This window comes from Symphalangus syndactylus, chromosome 11 (genome assembly GCF_028878055.3).
Source record: "Symphalangus syndactylus isolate Jambi chromosome 11, NHGRI_mSymSyn1-v2.1_pri, whole genome shotgun sequence".
NCBI classification, from domain to species: Eukaryota; Metazoa; Chordata; class Mammalia; order Primates; family Hylobatidae; genus Symphalangus; species Symphalangus syndactylus.
The window spans coordinates 13,502,571-13,515,985 of NC_072433.2; the positions used below are offsets into that span (position 1 = coordinate 13,502,571).

At 38.0% G+C, this 13,415-nt stretch overlaps 1 protein-coding gene across 2 annotated transcripts in view; it reads left to right on the forward strand.

Annotated features, from left to right (window-relative positions):
- The window catches only part of SLCO5A1 (solute carrier organic anion transporter family member 5A1), a 155,690-nt gene that overhangs the window by 80,519 nt on the left and 61,756 nt on the right, over nt 1-13,415 (forward strand). For both annotated transcript variants that reach the window (XM_055299282.1, XM_055299283.1), the window contains one exon: nt 11,069-11,233. In XM_055299282.1, the coding sequence (XP_055155257.1) occupies nt 11,069-11,233 (165 nt within the window). The remainder of the gene's footprint in view (nt 1-11,068; nt 11,234-13,415) is intronic.

The window sequence follows — 13,415 nt, forward strand, 5'->3', positions numbered from 1 at the left end:
ATACGGGAATGATGGAGAGAGAGATACCAGAGGTGATTATAGGGTTTGAACCCCAGATAATGGGGAGAGGAGATAGTTGAGAGAAGCAGAAGGAATAGATTCTGAACTTGAGCTGCCTGAGAACACCCAGAGCCATTGCACATGCTCCTTTGCTAGGTGTTTTGGGACAAGTATAGTATGAATGTGTTCAGGTCAGTTTTTGACCCAGCAAAGAGGGATCACTAAAAGCTTCATGCCTGGGCCCTGTGCTCTTAGTCTTCTTGCATACTGCCTTTGCTAAATTGCACTTTAATTTTGTGTTTGCAGTTCTATTGAAAGATGCTGCTTGAATTTCCCATATTTGCCATAAGATGGTTGCTCAGTGCCCTTTATATAAAACCCTTTCTTTGGATCAATGGTTCTCAAACCTAGCCTACGTCAGCATCACCACAAAGACTCCCTAAAACCCAGGTCTCTAGGCCCCAGTCCACAGTCTCTGATTCAGTAGGTCTGGAGTGCGGCCTGAGAATTAGCGTTTTTAAACAATTTCCCAGATGATACTGGAGCTGTTGGTCCAGGAACTGCACTGTGAAAACCACAGCTCTAGAACATAGTTAGGAAAAACTTTGTTTTCCAGGAAGAAAGTAGAATGTTTCTGTGTTTCTGATAATGATGATTATACATTTGCTTTGATGGCCAGGAAAGTCAGAGTCAAATCTAAAACCCAGGAAAAGTCTTATGGCCACATTTAATTCTTTCTCCCAGTTTGGATGCTCTGCTCTATTTATGTTTTCTGTGTATCGAATTCTTTGTTTCTTTCCTGTCTGACTTTTATTTTATTGTATGTATGATTTCTGGTGGTAAGCCACATCTTTAGATTTGGACTTGCAGCTTAGGAGGTGAAAGGTAAATGGTAACAGTCCAGGCAGAGAATCCCTAAAAAAGAAAGCTCTTTCTTTATACTCAGCAAAATAACTGTGGGGTGACTCATCAAAGTAGCATCTCCTTAGAAAGATATGTGAACATACTCATGAGTGCTGATTTAAACAAGCAAGGTAGTACTTTGGCCAGGAGCCACTAATGATGTATTTTAGGCCCTGGCAGCCATGTGTACCCCCTTGTCGTAGGTAAGTGTCTCAGGCTCGATGTGCTAAGCTGCGAGGTGACTGTGGCATGCTAGTGTCATCTATCTCCTGTCTTTTCCAGGCAAGCAGCAAATGCGATTTGCTGGTGTGTTTTGCAGGGGGCGGGGGGAGGGGGAGGACTCAGAGTACCTTCATGGGGCCTTATGATTGGGAAACCCGTGGGGTCATTTCTTTCAAAGAAAATGAGCAGGAAATGAGGGCATGTAGGTCCTGTGTTGGCCATGTTGCATATGATAAGCAGTCTTGGTTTTGCTTTTACAGAAAACCCTGACTAAAAATAGTTTGATTCTTCTGGATAACAGGCATGGAAAAGTTGTATCTGCCAAATGCTCAAGAACATACAGGATCATGCGAGATTCACAGGCCATAAAAGTTACTAAGGTTTTCACTGCAGGACGATCATATGTTTTCACCAGCTTTTTGATGCACCAGAAGGCTTTAAAGAATAAAAATGATAGGAACTACAAGATTAGAGATAATGGAACATTTAAATACAGTCATCCCTTGGTATCCACGGGGAATTGGTTCCAGAACTCCTTGGTGGATACCAAAATCCATGATGCTCAAGTCTCTGATATAAAAATGGTGCAGTATTTGCGTATAAGCTACGCACATCCTCTAGTATACTTTAAATAATCTCTTGTTACTTATAATACCTAATACAATGTTAATGCTATGTAAATAGTTGTTATATGGTCTTGATGAAGGAATAAGGACAAGAAAAAAGTCTGATGTGTTCAATACAGATGCACCCATTCATTTTTTTTTTTTTTCTGAGTATTTTCAATCTGTGGTTGGTTGAATCCATGGATGCAGAATCCATGGATATGGAGGGCCAACTGCACTTTAAGTACTTATAAAAGAAGAGGATCAAGGAGTTTCAGGAGATGTTAAAGGCTGTTCAATAATTTGCACCCATGAGATTTTAACTTATAGAGATGTCTGAGTGATGATATGATGAGATTAATACCACTGGTAGAATAAATGACTTACACTTCCTAAGAGAAGGGGGCGTGCCCTGCCATGCAGGGCCGCAGGGGGAGCATCAGGTTGGTGAGGAGGCAGAATCGGAGCGAGGCCAGGGTCTAGGCCACAGCCTGTGTCGGGATCTCCTTGGGAAAGAGCTTAGGGTTGGCTAGTTTGAATAATGTCCACAGGCTCTGGGCTATAAGGATGATCTCCAGTTGTCTGGTACCTGACCCTGGGCGATTTAGGACAAGTGAAGTGTGTATGAGTTAGATAAGGAGGTGGTTGGGGCTGCCAACTTGGGATTGGTTGGTTTGCTTATGAAAGGCATGCTCATAGTGGCGGCTGAGCCCAATGCTATCTCTAGGAAGTGGCTATAGTCCTGGGAGGGCAGTCTCTCGCTGGCCGGCAAGCTTTTTAAGAAGTCAAAGCATTATAAAATATAGAAATTTACAAACATGATTAATATAGAAGCTTATGTGTTCTAGCTGGAGTATCTGCTCACTGGCCTCCGTCAGCCATAATTATCATGTGGTGCTCCCTCTGTCTTTCTTTATTACACCACTTTTCTTCCTGCTCCTTGAGGAGGCCTTTCCTATGCCCTCAAGACAAAGGCCTTGGTACTGCCCATGTGCTTTGCAAAGCACCCTGTATTTTGGCAGTATCACATTATTTTAAAATTTATCAATAAAAATCCCCATCTTTTATATAACTATGACCTTCCACTCTGGTTGCTTTCATCTTCACTCTTGGTCTCTGTGCCCAATGTGAATTTTATGCCTTGTTTGACTTTAGTCCCTTTAAGCTGCCTTTATCTGCTTGTTCGATCACTCTTCTCTCAAAACGTACTTTTATATAAGAAATGGGTGTTATTTAAGACTTTTAGGAAAGGACTAGATGGGTTTCCAAATGGAACCCAATAATTTAATTATTGAGACAAATGGCTGGCAATATCTATCCTAAGGAAATTTTTTCTTTTTTTGTTTTTCTTTTTCACAAATATCTTTATTGGACAATTACTACAGGACTAAGAACTCAGGATTCATACATGAAAAGTTACAGACCTTGCCCTCAAAGGGAGGCAGAAAGGAAAGTAGACACAATATTAATATGTGAAGTCCTAAAATGGAGGTATGCACATTCTAAGGAGGTAGAAGGAAGAGGAGGAAGGAATCCATGTTGGCTGCCTGAGTCAGGGAGGACTTTCAGGGATGACACATTTCTGCAGCCTTTTAAAATTGCAGCTTTTAAAACAATATCCTAAAGGTAATACATGTTCATGACAGAAAATTTAGAGAATAAAATAAAAGTGAATTCCAATCCCATTTCTGAAAATAAAATGCTTAACTTTTTTTAATAGTAAGAAAGTATTTATATTTTGAAACTAGATAGATGTGGTGGTTGCACAACATTGTGACTGTACTAAATTCCACTAATATTTTTACTTTAAAATAGTTAATTTTATACTCTGTGAATTTTGGCACAACAAATTATTTTTTTAAAAGGGTATGTATTTTAGTGGAATTTAAACATTAGGAAAATAAACTGCCTGGGCTACTAAATTTTAGATAAATGTTAGTATGTCTGGATATATCCTTTTAAAAAATTATGAAAAGCATTAAGAGGTGCCAGTATGTTTGTTTGGTATTTAATACTCATAATTTATATGTGGGTAGAAATGTACATTTTGAGGTAATGAAATTTAGTCAACGGCTTCATAGTAATACTAACTTATCTATTTTGTATAATAATAAAAAAAGCACTAGTCCTCATCCCACCCCCAGTTTAAATTTTAAAAAAGATGTAAAAGGAACAAAATTAATAGCTTATGTTTACTTTTAGAAGGGCCCTTTAGAAGAACATAAAAGGAACGTTGGTGTGGATGCACAAGGTCGGTGGGTAAAAACAAACACACAAACAACACATCCTGGGGAAGGAATTTTCTTACAACCAGAAAAAAAAAATCAGAAAATTAATGAAGGTTAAAAAAGATGGTGAAAAACTAATTAGCATACAGAAATTAGTATTCCTAATTATGACTTTGAAGAAATCTTGAAGAAAATGTCAGATTATGCTATGCATTCACTAGTATTACCAGTTAATACAACAAAAATATTTAAAGCTTTGTTGCTTAAAGAGGCAATCACTCAGATAGCTGAAAAATTAAGCATACCTCTTTCCCAGATATGCTGGATAAAGGGCAATATTGTATATTTTCTGTTTCTCCTGTTAGTATTTTAATTCTTCTTTAATGGGCATTTTAGTTTATAATCTTATCTGATGCCATTAAGGATTCTTTAGCATTAAAGAACCATACTTTTAAAAGGAGCGTAATTTTCTATTTTCAGTGAGTTCACCACTGTGGACCACCTTTCATCTTATGACTTACACGCTTTCTTAGCTCTTAACCTGCTCCCCAGGAGGAAATTATGCCTCTTTGGAATGGACTTCATTTTTTCACAAGTATATGGCTATTGTTTTAGCATAAATTATTGCAGTGATATAATAAACAATGTTAATAAATACATTCCAAGTATATTTTCTGAGTGCCTCCTATAGGCCAGATGAATGCTGGGAGCTGAAGATGTACAGATACCCCAAGGTCCTGCAGTCACAGCTTTTATAGTCTCCTGAAAGGAACAGACAGGTAAACACGTGCAGCTACCTAAGAATTGATGACTAGAGCTATGGATCAAGTACATGGGAGCACAGAGAGGGAGCCCCCTAGACTGTGTAGAGAAGCTGTGGATGCTTCCTACAGGGGCAGACGCCAATCCTGGAAGCTGATGGATGGGTTTGGCATTTGCCAAGGAGACAGGTGGGGAATACCACAAATAGTACAGAGATGAAGAAGACCGTGCCATGGATGAAGCTTGGGGCAGGGCAACTATAGGACTACAGGGTGGAAGGGCAGGCAGCAGTCCACTCTCACAGGCCTGGCACACCCAGTGGTGTTCATGGTAGCTGGGCCTTCTTCTTATGCTTGGTCAATCCCTTTGTTGGCATACGTTTTTCAAATATATCATTAAAACAAAGTTTGTTTCAGTAATCTAACACAACAGCAAAAAGACATGATATAGATCCTTTCAGGTTGTAAAGAGCAGAAGCCAGTTCAAACCACCTGAGGTACTGGGGTTCTGGTGCAAGGCTCCATGGGAGAGCAGAAGCCCCAGCAGCTGGGCCCCTGGCAGATAGGGATGTGCCCATTGCCATTGAGCACCACAGTCACTCTGCAGACTCCACTGTGGCTCCAGGCTCCATTTTCCTTACTTTTGTCTCTCACTCAATCTTCATACTCCCTGCCTAATTATCCCTTTATAGTCTCCAATGCAAACACTCTAAGGGAAACAAAGTCAAGGGGTTTTTGGCCAGTCTTTGCTCACATAGGGTGCCTTAGGCCTCTGGTGGCTGTTGGGTTGCCTGTAGATAGCACCTCTGAGTCCCGCCTCCTTCCCTGGTCCAGTCAGCTCATTTGGGGCAAGGTTTGTGGTAAAAACCTTGCAGCTTCTGTATAAGGAGCCACAGAAGATGGGTCTTTCAGTGTGACAGGGACTTGCAGAGCCCTCTCCAGCCTGGGATATATTTCTCATCAAACTAAATAAACTTCCAGGAAGTTTGTCTCTCTGCCCACTTGAAAAGATGACTGCACCTTTCAGGTTTGCTGAAGTTGGTGCTTGTTTAAGCTTTGCTCATCCAAATAAAGGCCTTTTGTAGTACTAGTTACTCGGGAGGTTGATGTGGGAGGATTGCTTGAGCCCCGAGTTTGAGGCTGCAGTGAGCTATGATCACTTCATTGCATCCTGGTCTGGGCGAGAGAGGGAGACCCTGTGTAAAACAAACAAACAAAAATAAATAACTTCATCTAATACAAACTTTAAATTGTGACTTATTTTATGAATGAGCATAAAGTATTCACACATGCTGGAACACGTTTGGCTAATGGTCAAAAAATTACAAACATATCAATACCTTCTGCCTTATATCATGCTGTGATCAATGAGGTTTGGAGAATAAATTACGGCCTCTGGCCTCAGTGAGACTGATCCAGTCTCTCCTAAACACCATCCGTTATCAGCTTCTGTAAGAATCCAGTCATGGCCAGGCACGGTGGCTCACACCTGTAATCCCAGCACTGTGGGAGGCTGAGGTGGGCAGATCACGAGGTCAGGAGATCGAGACCATCCTGGCTGACATGGTGAAACTCCGTCTCTACTAAAAATATAAAACATTAGCCAGGCATGGTGGCACATGCCTGTAATCCCAGCTACTCGGGAGGCTGAGGCAGGAGAATCGCTTGAACTCTGGGGGCAGAAGTTGCAGTCAGCTGAGATCATGCCACTGCACTCCAGCCTGGGCGACAGAGTAAGACTCCGTCTCAAAAAAAAAAAAAAAAAAAAAAAAAAGAATCCACTCACACCACCTATCTCAGATTTTCTGAATTTTGACCGAAGGCTTTGGAGGCCACTGGGTGCACCAGATTCATTGCAGTATAGCTCTGTTGTGACTGGAGTGCAATTTAACACCAGGTCCGCGTGCACGTGATGATGGGGCCGCCTATACTGTCATCAGTGTGCACCTGGAAGGAGCAAATGATCTGCCAGTGCTATTAACACTTCTTTTGAAAGCGATTTCAGAGTATAGACCACCTTAAATTATAACTTCTTGAATTTTGGTGCTTTGTGTTGAATTTTATCCCTACTTTACTACTGTTTAAGGCATTTCCTGGTTTTAGTGCCAGCTTGAATCTGTAAGATTTCCTAGCATTAAATGATCAAAAAATGATAATCATTATCATTATTTCATCATCTCTCCTTCATCATGCTTTTTACTGCATCTTTGGTTTTATAATGACACAGTTATAAATGACACCAATAAACTGATCTAAAATATATTCTGTAGCATAAAAATTAAGTATTTGGTTGCAAATTTAGGAAGGTTTAACAACTTCTTTGCTAACTTAGTCTTCTAAATTTTGTGTTTTTGAAATAATTTTGAATTTACATGAAAGCTATAGAAATAGCACAGGGCACCAGTGTACCCTACACCCTGATTCCCCAATTGTTAACATTTCTGAGAAATTGAGAGTATGGTTCTCTACTGTCACTAACACTTCAGTGTATGTTTCCTAAGCACAAGAACACTCTCCTATATGACCATAGGGCAGCCATAAGAATCAGGAAATTCACAAGGATCTGGTGCTACCACCTAAACCATAGGCCCCAATCAAATTTTGCTGATTATCCCAATAATGCCCATGATGTCCAAGATTCAATCCAGGATCACATGCGTTTAGTTTCTGTGCCTTTTAGTCTCCTTCAACCTGAATCAGTTACTCAGCCTTTTTTGTGTCTCATGACCTTGATCTTTTAAAAAAGGTACAAGCAAGTAACTTTTATATCCATTAACTTTGAAAATCCTTCAATTTGGATTTGATAATATTTCCTGATTTATGCGTGTTTGCAGGCACACCACTGAAATGATGCTATGCTCAGTACATAGGAGCAGGACACATAGTGTTAATTTGCCCTATCACCAGTTAGGCTAACTTTTATCACTGGGATAAGATAGTATTTGCCAGGTTCCTTCATTCTAAAGTTAATAAGTATAAGGTAATTATTAATCAATGAGTAATTAAAAAGTACTTTGTTGGGAAATACTTTGAGGCTACGTAAATACAGTTGACACCCATTATTTGTGGCAGCTATGTTCTATAAAGTCACTATGAACACTGGATTAGCCTGGACTGAGCTTCCCTCCTATGGGGGGTACAGGATTGAGTTCCTATTACAACATAATCCTCAACCAATCAGTTGATACACAACCTTGCTTTATGTATCTTTCTGTTTAAAGACTGCTTATTTAATATATAGAGTTGATTCATTATCATTGAACTTACAGTCAGTTGCACTATAACTCATGCCTGAAGGAAGCTTATCTAACATGAGTATTTTCTCCGTAAGGCACATCATGGTCTTTTGCACTTTAGGAACCCTAGACAGCACTGCAGCACAAGGGATTTTAAACAATGAGATCACCAACAAAAAGCACAAAAATGCAAAACATGTGAGACAATTATCGAAAGGACATGAGTTTACAATACAAGAGCAGAAACAAGAAAGCAGAGTGTCACCTTGTTTCACCTCAGCTGGGAATGTGTGCATTGGATGACTCAAATTTTTCTCTGGTCTGCATGTGACTGTGAAAGTGCTGCAAGTGTTAATTTTGGGGGTTACAAATAAATTTTAGCAAGTAGGTGTCTTTGCAAATATGGAATCTGTGAATAATAAAAACCGACTATATCTTATTCCTATTAGACTTTTGCTTACTGGTTTAGCATCTACAGAGGTCAAATTGTCCCAGATTGGGCCATTGAGAATCCTTCAAGCTGTCTTCTGTGTCCTTCTGACATGTCCTCACCATTCCATGAGCACATTTTTGCTTTCTTGTTCAACAAGGTTTTCTAGGCTTATCTTGTATTATCTCTACTCCAGTTGTAAAGTTAGACATTTTTCCAGGGAGCTCTGGTTCCTTTTAGTAGAAGATGGTTTTTAGAAACCAAGAATTGGGTGCCAGGTGGATGCATTCCTACCAGGGTGTCATTACTTCTAAGCCTTGTGAGCAGACAGAGGACCTATATTTATACCCACATACAAACACACACACAATCTATCATCCATGTATCTATCTTCCTCTAATCTATTTATCTGTCTATCTGAACCATGAATTCATACTATTACCTCCAGTTCCAATCTGATGTAGAACGATCCCCCTTTCCATATTTGTAACTCTCTTCTTTGGCAGTTAGAAAACTGATTTCCATTATTTTCAATGTATTTATAACTTGCTAAGTCTCCTTTGATGTAAAAAAATCACCCAGTCCCACCAACCAAAAGTACAACCCTGGATACTGTGCTCCCACCCCAACTCCTGGAGGGCTGTAGGCTGAAAGCTCAGCCCCAGTAAAGGAGAATGAGAAAGGTAGAAGAAAGGAACTTAGAGTCGTTGAAGGTCTGAACTTCTGCTAATTCTTCTTAGATAACAGCAGACTTTTTTAATAAAAGAAGAGAGAACCATCGTGCATGTTTTTAGTTACCCTTGAAATTAGAAGGCTATTTTATCATGCCAAATGGCTATAGAAGAAAAACTCGTTTGATATAACTAGTATTTCTTAAAATAGTCATGTGATAGTATGTTACTTTCTTATGTTAAAAATTTATTTTATATTTCTCCCAGATGTTTTAGAGTCAACACATTGGCTTTTAATATACTGCTAAACTTAATTTGAATCTTTAAATGTTGATAGGTAATCTTAACTTTCTAAGTTCTAAATTTTGGATATGACATTTTAATTTACAGTGTTTACAAGAGGCTGTAGGATGATTTTATGAAGCACTTTGATTATGTTTTTCTCTGGTGTGTTTATCCATGTAAAAAAATAAAGCATGCATCTTAATTTTTATTTTAAATTGTGAATTTAAACTTTAGAAATTAAATTAAAATATAGAACTTTAAATTTAGTTTAAATTTTAAAATGATGATAGTGAGCAGTCTTAACTTTCTAAGTTTCAAATTTTGGTCAATAGGAAGCTATGAATTATAGCTTTAATAAAAGTTCTTGGCTAATTTTAATGAAATTACTTTATTATGTTGAAAGAAATAACCGTTCTGAGATGACTGTATTGCCAAAAATAATGCAGCTTACCTTTTCTATGAAGATACATAAAGATTACATAAATGTACATTAATTCACAGAACATAAACCTTTAATAGTCTGGTGTTATATATTTTTCCCAGATATTTTAAGAGTCAACACATTGGCTTTTAATATACTGCTAAGCTTAATTTGAATCTTTAAATGTTGATAGGTAATCTTAACTTCCTAAGTTCTAAATTTTGGATATGACATTTTAATTTACAGTGTTTACAAGAGGCTGTAGAATGAGTATGATTGAGAAGTATATATTTGACCATATGAAATACATTGTTTTGGTTTGTTTGATTTTTAATTTAATAGAATTACACACATATATGTACATCTATTTTTGCAGCTTGCTTTACACATTAATACAAATATTTCTTGGAGTTCTTTTATGCCAGTACATACAGCTCTATTTCATTTTTAACTACTGTCTAGTTTTCCATTATATGGCTGTGCCATCATTTATTTAAACATTTCCCATGATGGAAATGTAGATTCCCCCCTCCTACATTTTTGGTATTATAAATTATGCTCCAATGAAAATACTTGCACATATACCTTGAAGCATATAGATGGCAGGTTCTGAAAAATAAATGCCTAGACTCAAGGGTGAGGCTTTCCTTTCTTTCTTGGAGGCAGCTCAGCAGGTGCTAAACCCCCACCTTTCGGCTCTCCTTCCCCTTTGGAGATCTTTGTTCCCTAATTCAAGTACCTCAGAGTGTCTGACCTGATGGCCGCATTCTTTTAGCTTTTTAAACTGTGGCTATTTCCTGTTCCATAATGAGACTTGACAATCAGAAGTATAACATCATGTAGATGCCCACAGAAGCAGAATAGCTACGTTATAATGTTACTTGGGAGAAGAGGAAATTGTAATTTAAGGCTGCCTTGCAGGCACTTTACACATCTAGTGGACTTCAAGGCCTTAACAATAGATAACATTGTTTTAATCACTGAAGAAATGCAAATAATTCTAACAGTTTTTGAAACAGGAACTATCAGTTGGGTACTGCTTGTAAGGATATTTGTGTATGGGTATGTTTTTAGGTACTTTACTTAATTTCCATATCCTGGTTGAAAGTTAAAAAACAAAACAAAACAAAACAAAATCTATTTAAAGAGGATGGTTTCCAATCGTCATCAGATCTTTCTATTTTTATTCTTTGGTGGCAAATGTTGCTGAATGGCTATTTCCAGTTCATTTCAAAAACAATTCAGTTTTATTTTGTTTTCCATCCATTGTTTATAACATTCATTTGTCATTTTTGTCATTTTGTAGACCTACCAAGAGCAGCTGTCAGGATCTTAAGCAACATGACATTCCTTTTTGTGAGTTTGTCATACACAGCTGAGAGTGCCATTGTAACTGCTTTCATTACCTTCATTCCCAAGTTCATCGAGTCACAGTTTGGTATCCCAGCCTCCAATGCCAGCATCTACACTGGTAAGGCACTGCCGCTAGGGCTGCTTGAAAACATGATCATTTTGGCCATGAAATGGAATGGGTGAAGAGAAAGTTCAATCTAACATCGAAGTGTTAAGCTAGTTCATTAACAGCTACCTTTCCCCCCAGATTTTAGGAGGCAGAAATCCTGGAAAGTGTTCTCTTTGATTCAGATTGTATTGCCATGTGACACATTTCCCAACTGTGTTTTGGGAAGGGAGAGAATTTTGCATATTTATATTTCTATGGTTCTCAGTTTAAAAAATGAAATAGGCAATGGCATTCAAATTTAAATCTAAATAGATCTTTTTATGGGTTGGCATGGGTTTTAAAGTGTTAAGTCAAAAAAATTGATAACCTGAAATATAGATCAGTTTCATGGTGGCAGGATTTCCCCTTCAGAAATGTGAACAGATTTTATTTCAATTACTGGAGATGTGTGAAGTTGAAAAGGAAATGTATGAATTTTATTTTAGATGTTTGATGTCTGGGCAAACTGATTTTTAGGAGACTTCGATGCATATACCCATAGTACTTAGTGTTTAAAATCTTCTTTCATAATAAATTGGATGCTTAGAAATGTGGAAACATTAATTCTCAGATATTGGAGGAATTTTCAGTATATTATATCATGTAATATTGTAGATATTTTCTTAGTGGCATCAAAGATGGCTGATTGGCCATATCTTCCTAAAGACTTAATTTATTTAATAAGGTAAATTTCAATAGTTGAAGTATATTTAAATAGTGTAGAATTATGATAACTTTTCAGGTGACTTAGGCTCCTACGTTCTCCAATTCCACACTCACATCCAGTAAACTTGAATTATCTGAAAATGAACAGGCATCACTGTAGAAAGAGAAATTGATTTGAAATATTTGGGTAACCACTTTGTTCTTTACTTCATCTTATACATATAAAGACATACAACATTGGGTTGTGGACCCGGGATAGCACGTTTTTATAAAGAATACACTGCTGTGGACTATTGTAATTGTGACTTAAAATATGTTTTTCTTGATCTTGGTTGCAAAAATACATGATTTCCTATATTAAGGTAAAATTTCCAGATTATTTTATAGTTTGGTTGTGAGAAAATCTAAACCTTCCACTTGTAGTTTAACTCTTCCACTAACCCTTTGTTGAGCAATGATTTTTGGACAGGGAAAGCAACAGTTGTCTTGTAGTTAGATTCAAAGCCACACAGCTGTTAATTATAGGGTAGTCTCCAGCATTTCCCAAACTAAGTTTCAATATTCAAAGGTGTTAGTGAGAAGACAGTTCATAATAAAATAAATTTGGAACTTGCTGAGTTAAACAAAGTATCATAGGATTCTTTACTGCAGGCCCTTTCATTTCCTTTAATATGCCGACATGCATCGTGAAACTCCCAGAAGACGACTCAGACTACAGCCTTTTCCAAAGTCATTTGACCATGAAACCTGATTTTTTTAGACGCATCTTTTTCATAAACAGTGTTCCCCAGGATACACATAGGGAAGCCATACTGTGTGCCCCAGTTCCAGCCAGACTAGGGAGCAGAGCTGCCTAGACCATCCCACTTCTCTGCAGATGCACCATTTTCACCTTAGGGTTAGTGGGAGAGTAGTGCAGTGCTGAGCTGGGTAGGCACTAACGCACCTCGAACGCACATGGCTAAAGCCATCTCTTAGTTACTGGTAGGGCCGAGGCTAGACAGACAACTTGTGGAAAAACAGAATAAAGGGTTCAGCTAGAGCTGGGGTGTCGGCTGCAGACTTCCACAGCAGTGTGGTTGAGGCAGTGACCACTAAATGTGTCCCACTTGGCCAGGGAAGTGCAGGATTGAATAAGGCTAGCTCACAGTGTTCATCCCATGCTCCAATGTCAGAGTTAAAGAAGCAATATCTCAAAAATGCCACTTCCATTCTGATTTTGTCATCAGCAACTTTTGTTTGTTTGTTTGTTTGTTTGTTTTGATCATAGCCAGTGCAGTTTATACAATGTTTGCTATTCCACTTCTTCTGATAAAAAGCTTTTTATTTCCAGGTCGAATATTTTTTCTTCCTTTATAGATAGGCAACAAATAATAATAGTCAAGAGATATTAAGATTGATTAAGAGTAGAAGGAGGCCTATTAAATTGCAGTAAGATTAAACAGAGATGATAATTATTTTTAAAACTCTTCTTGGTTTTTCTTTT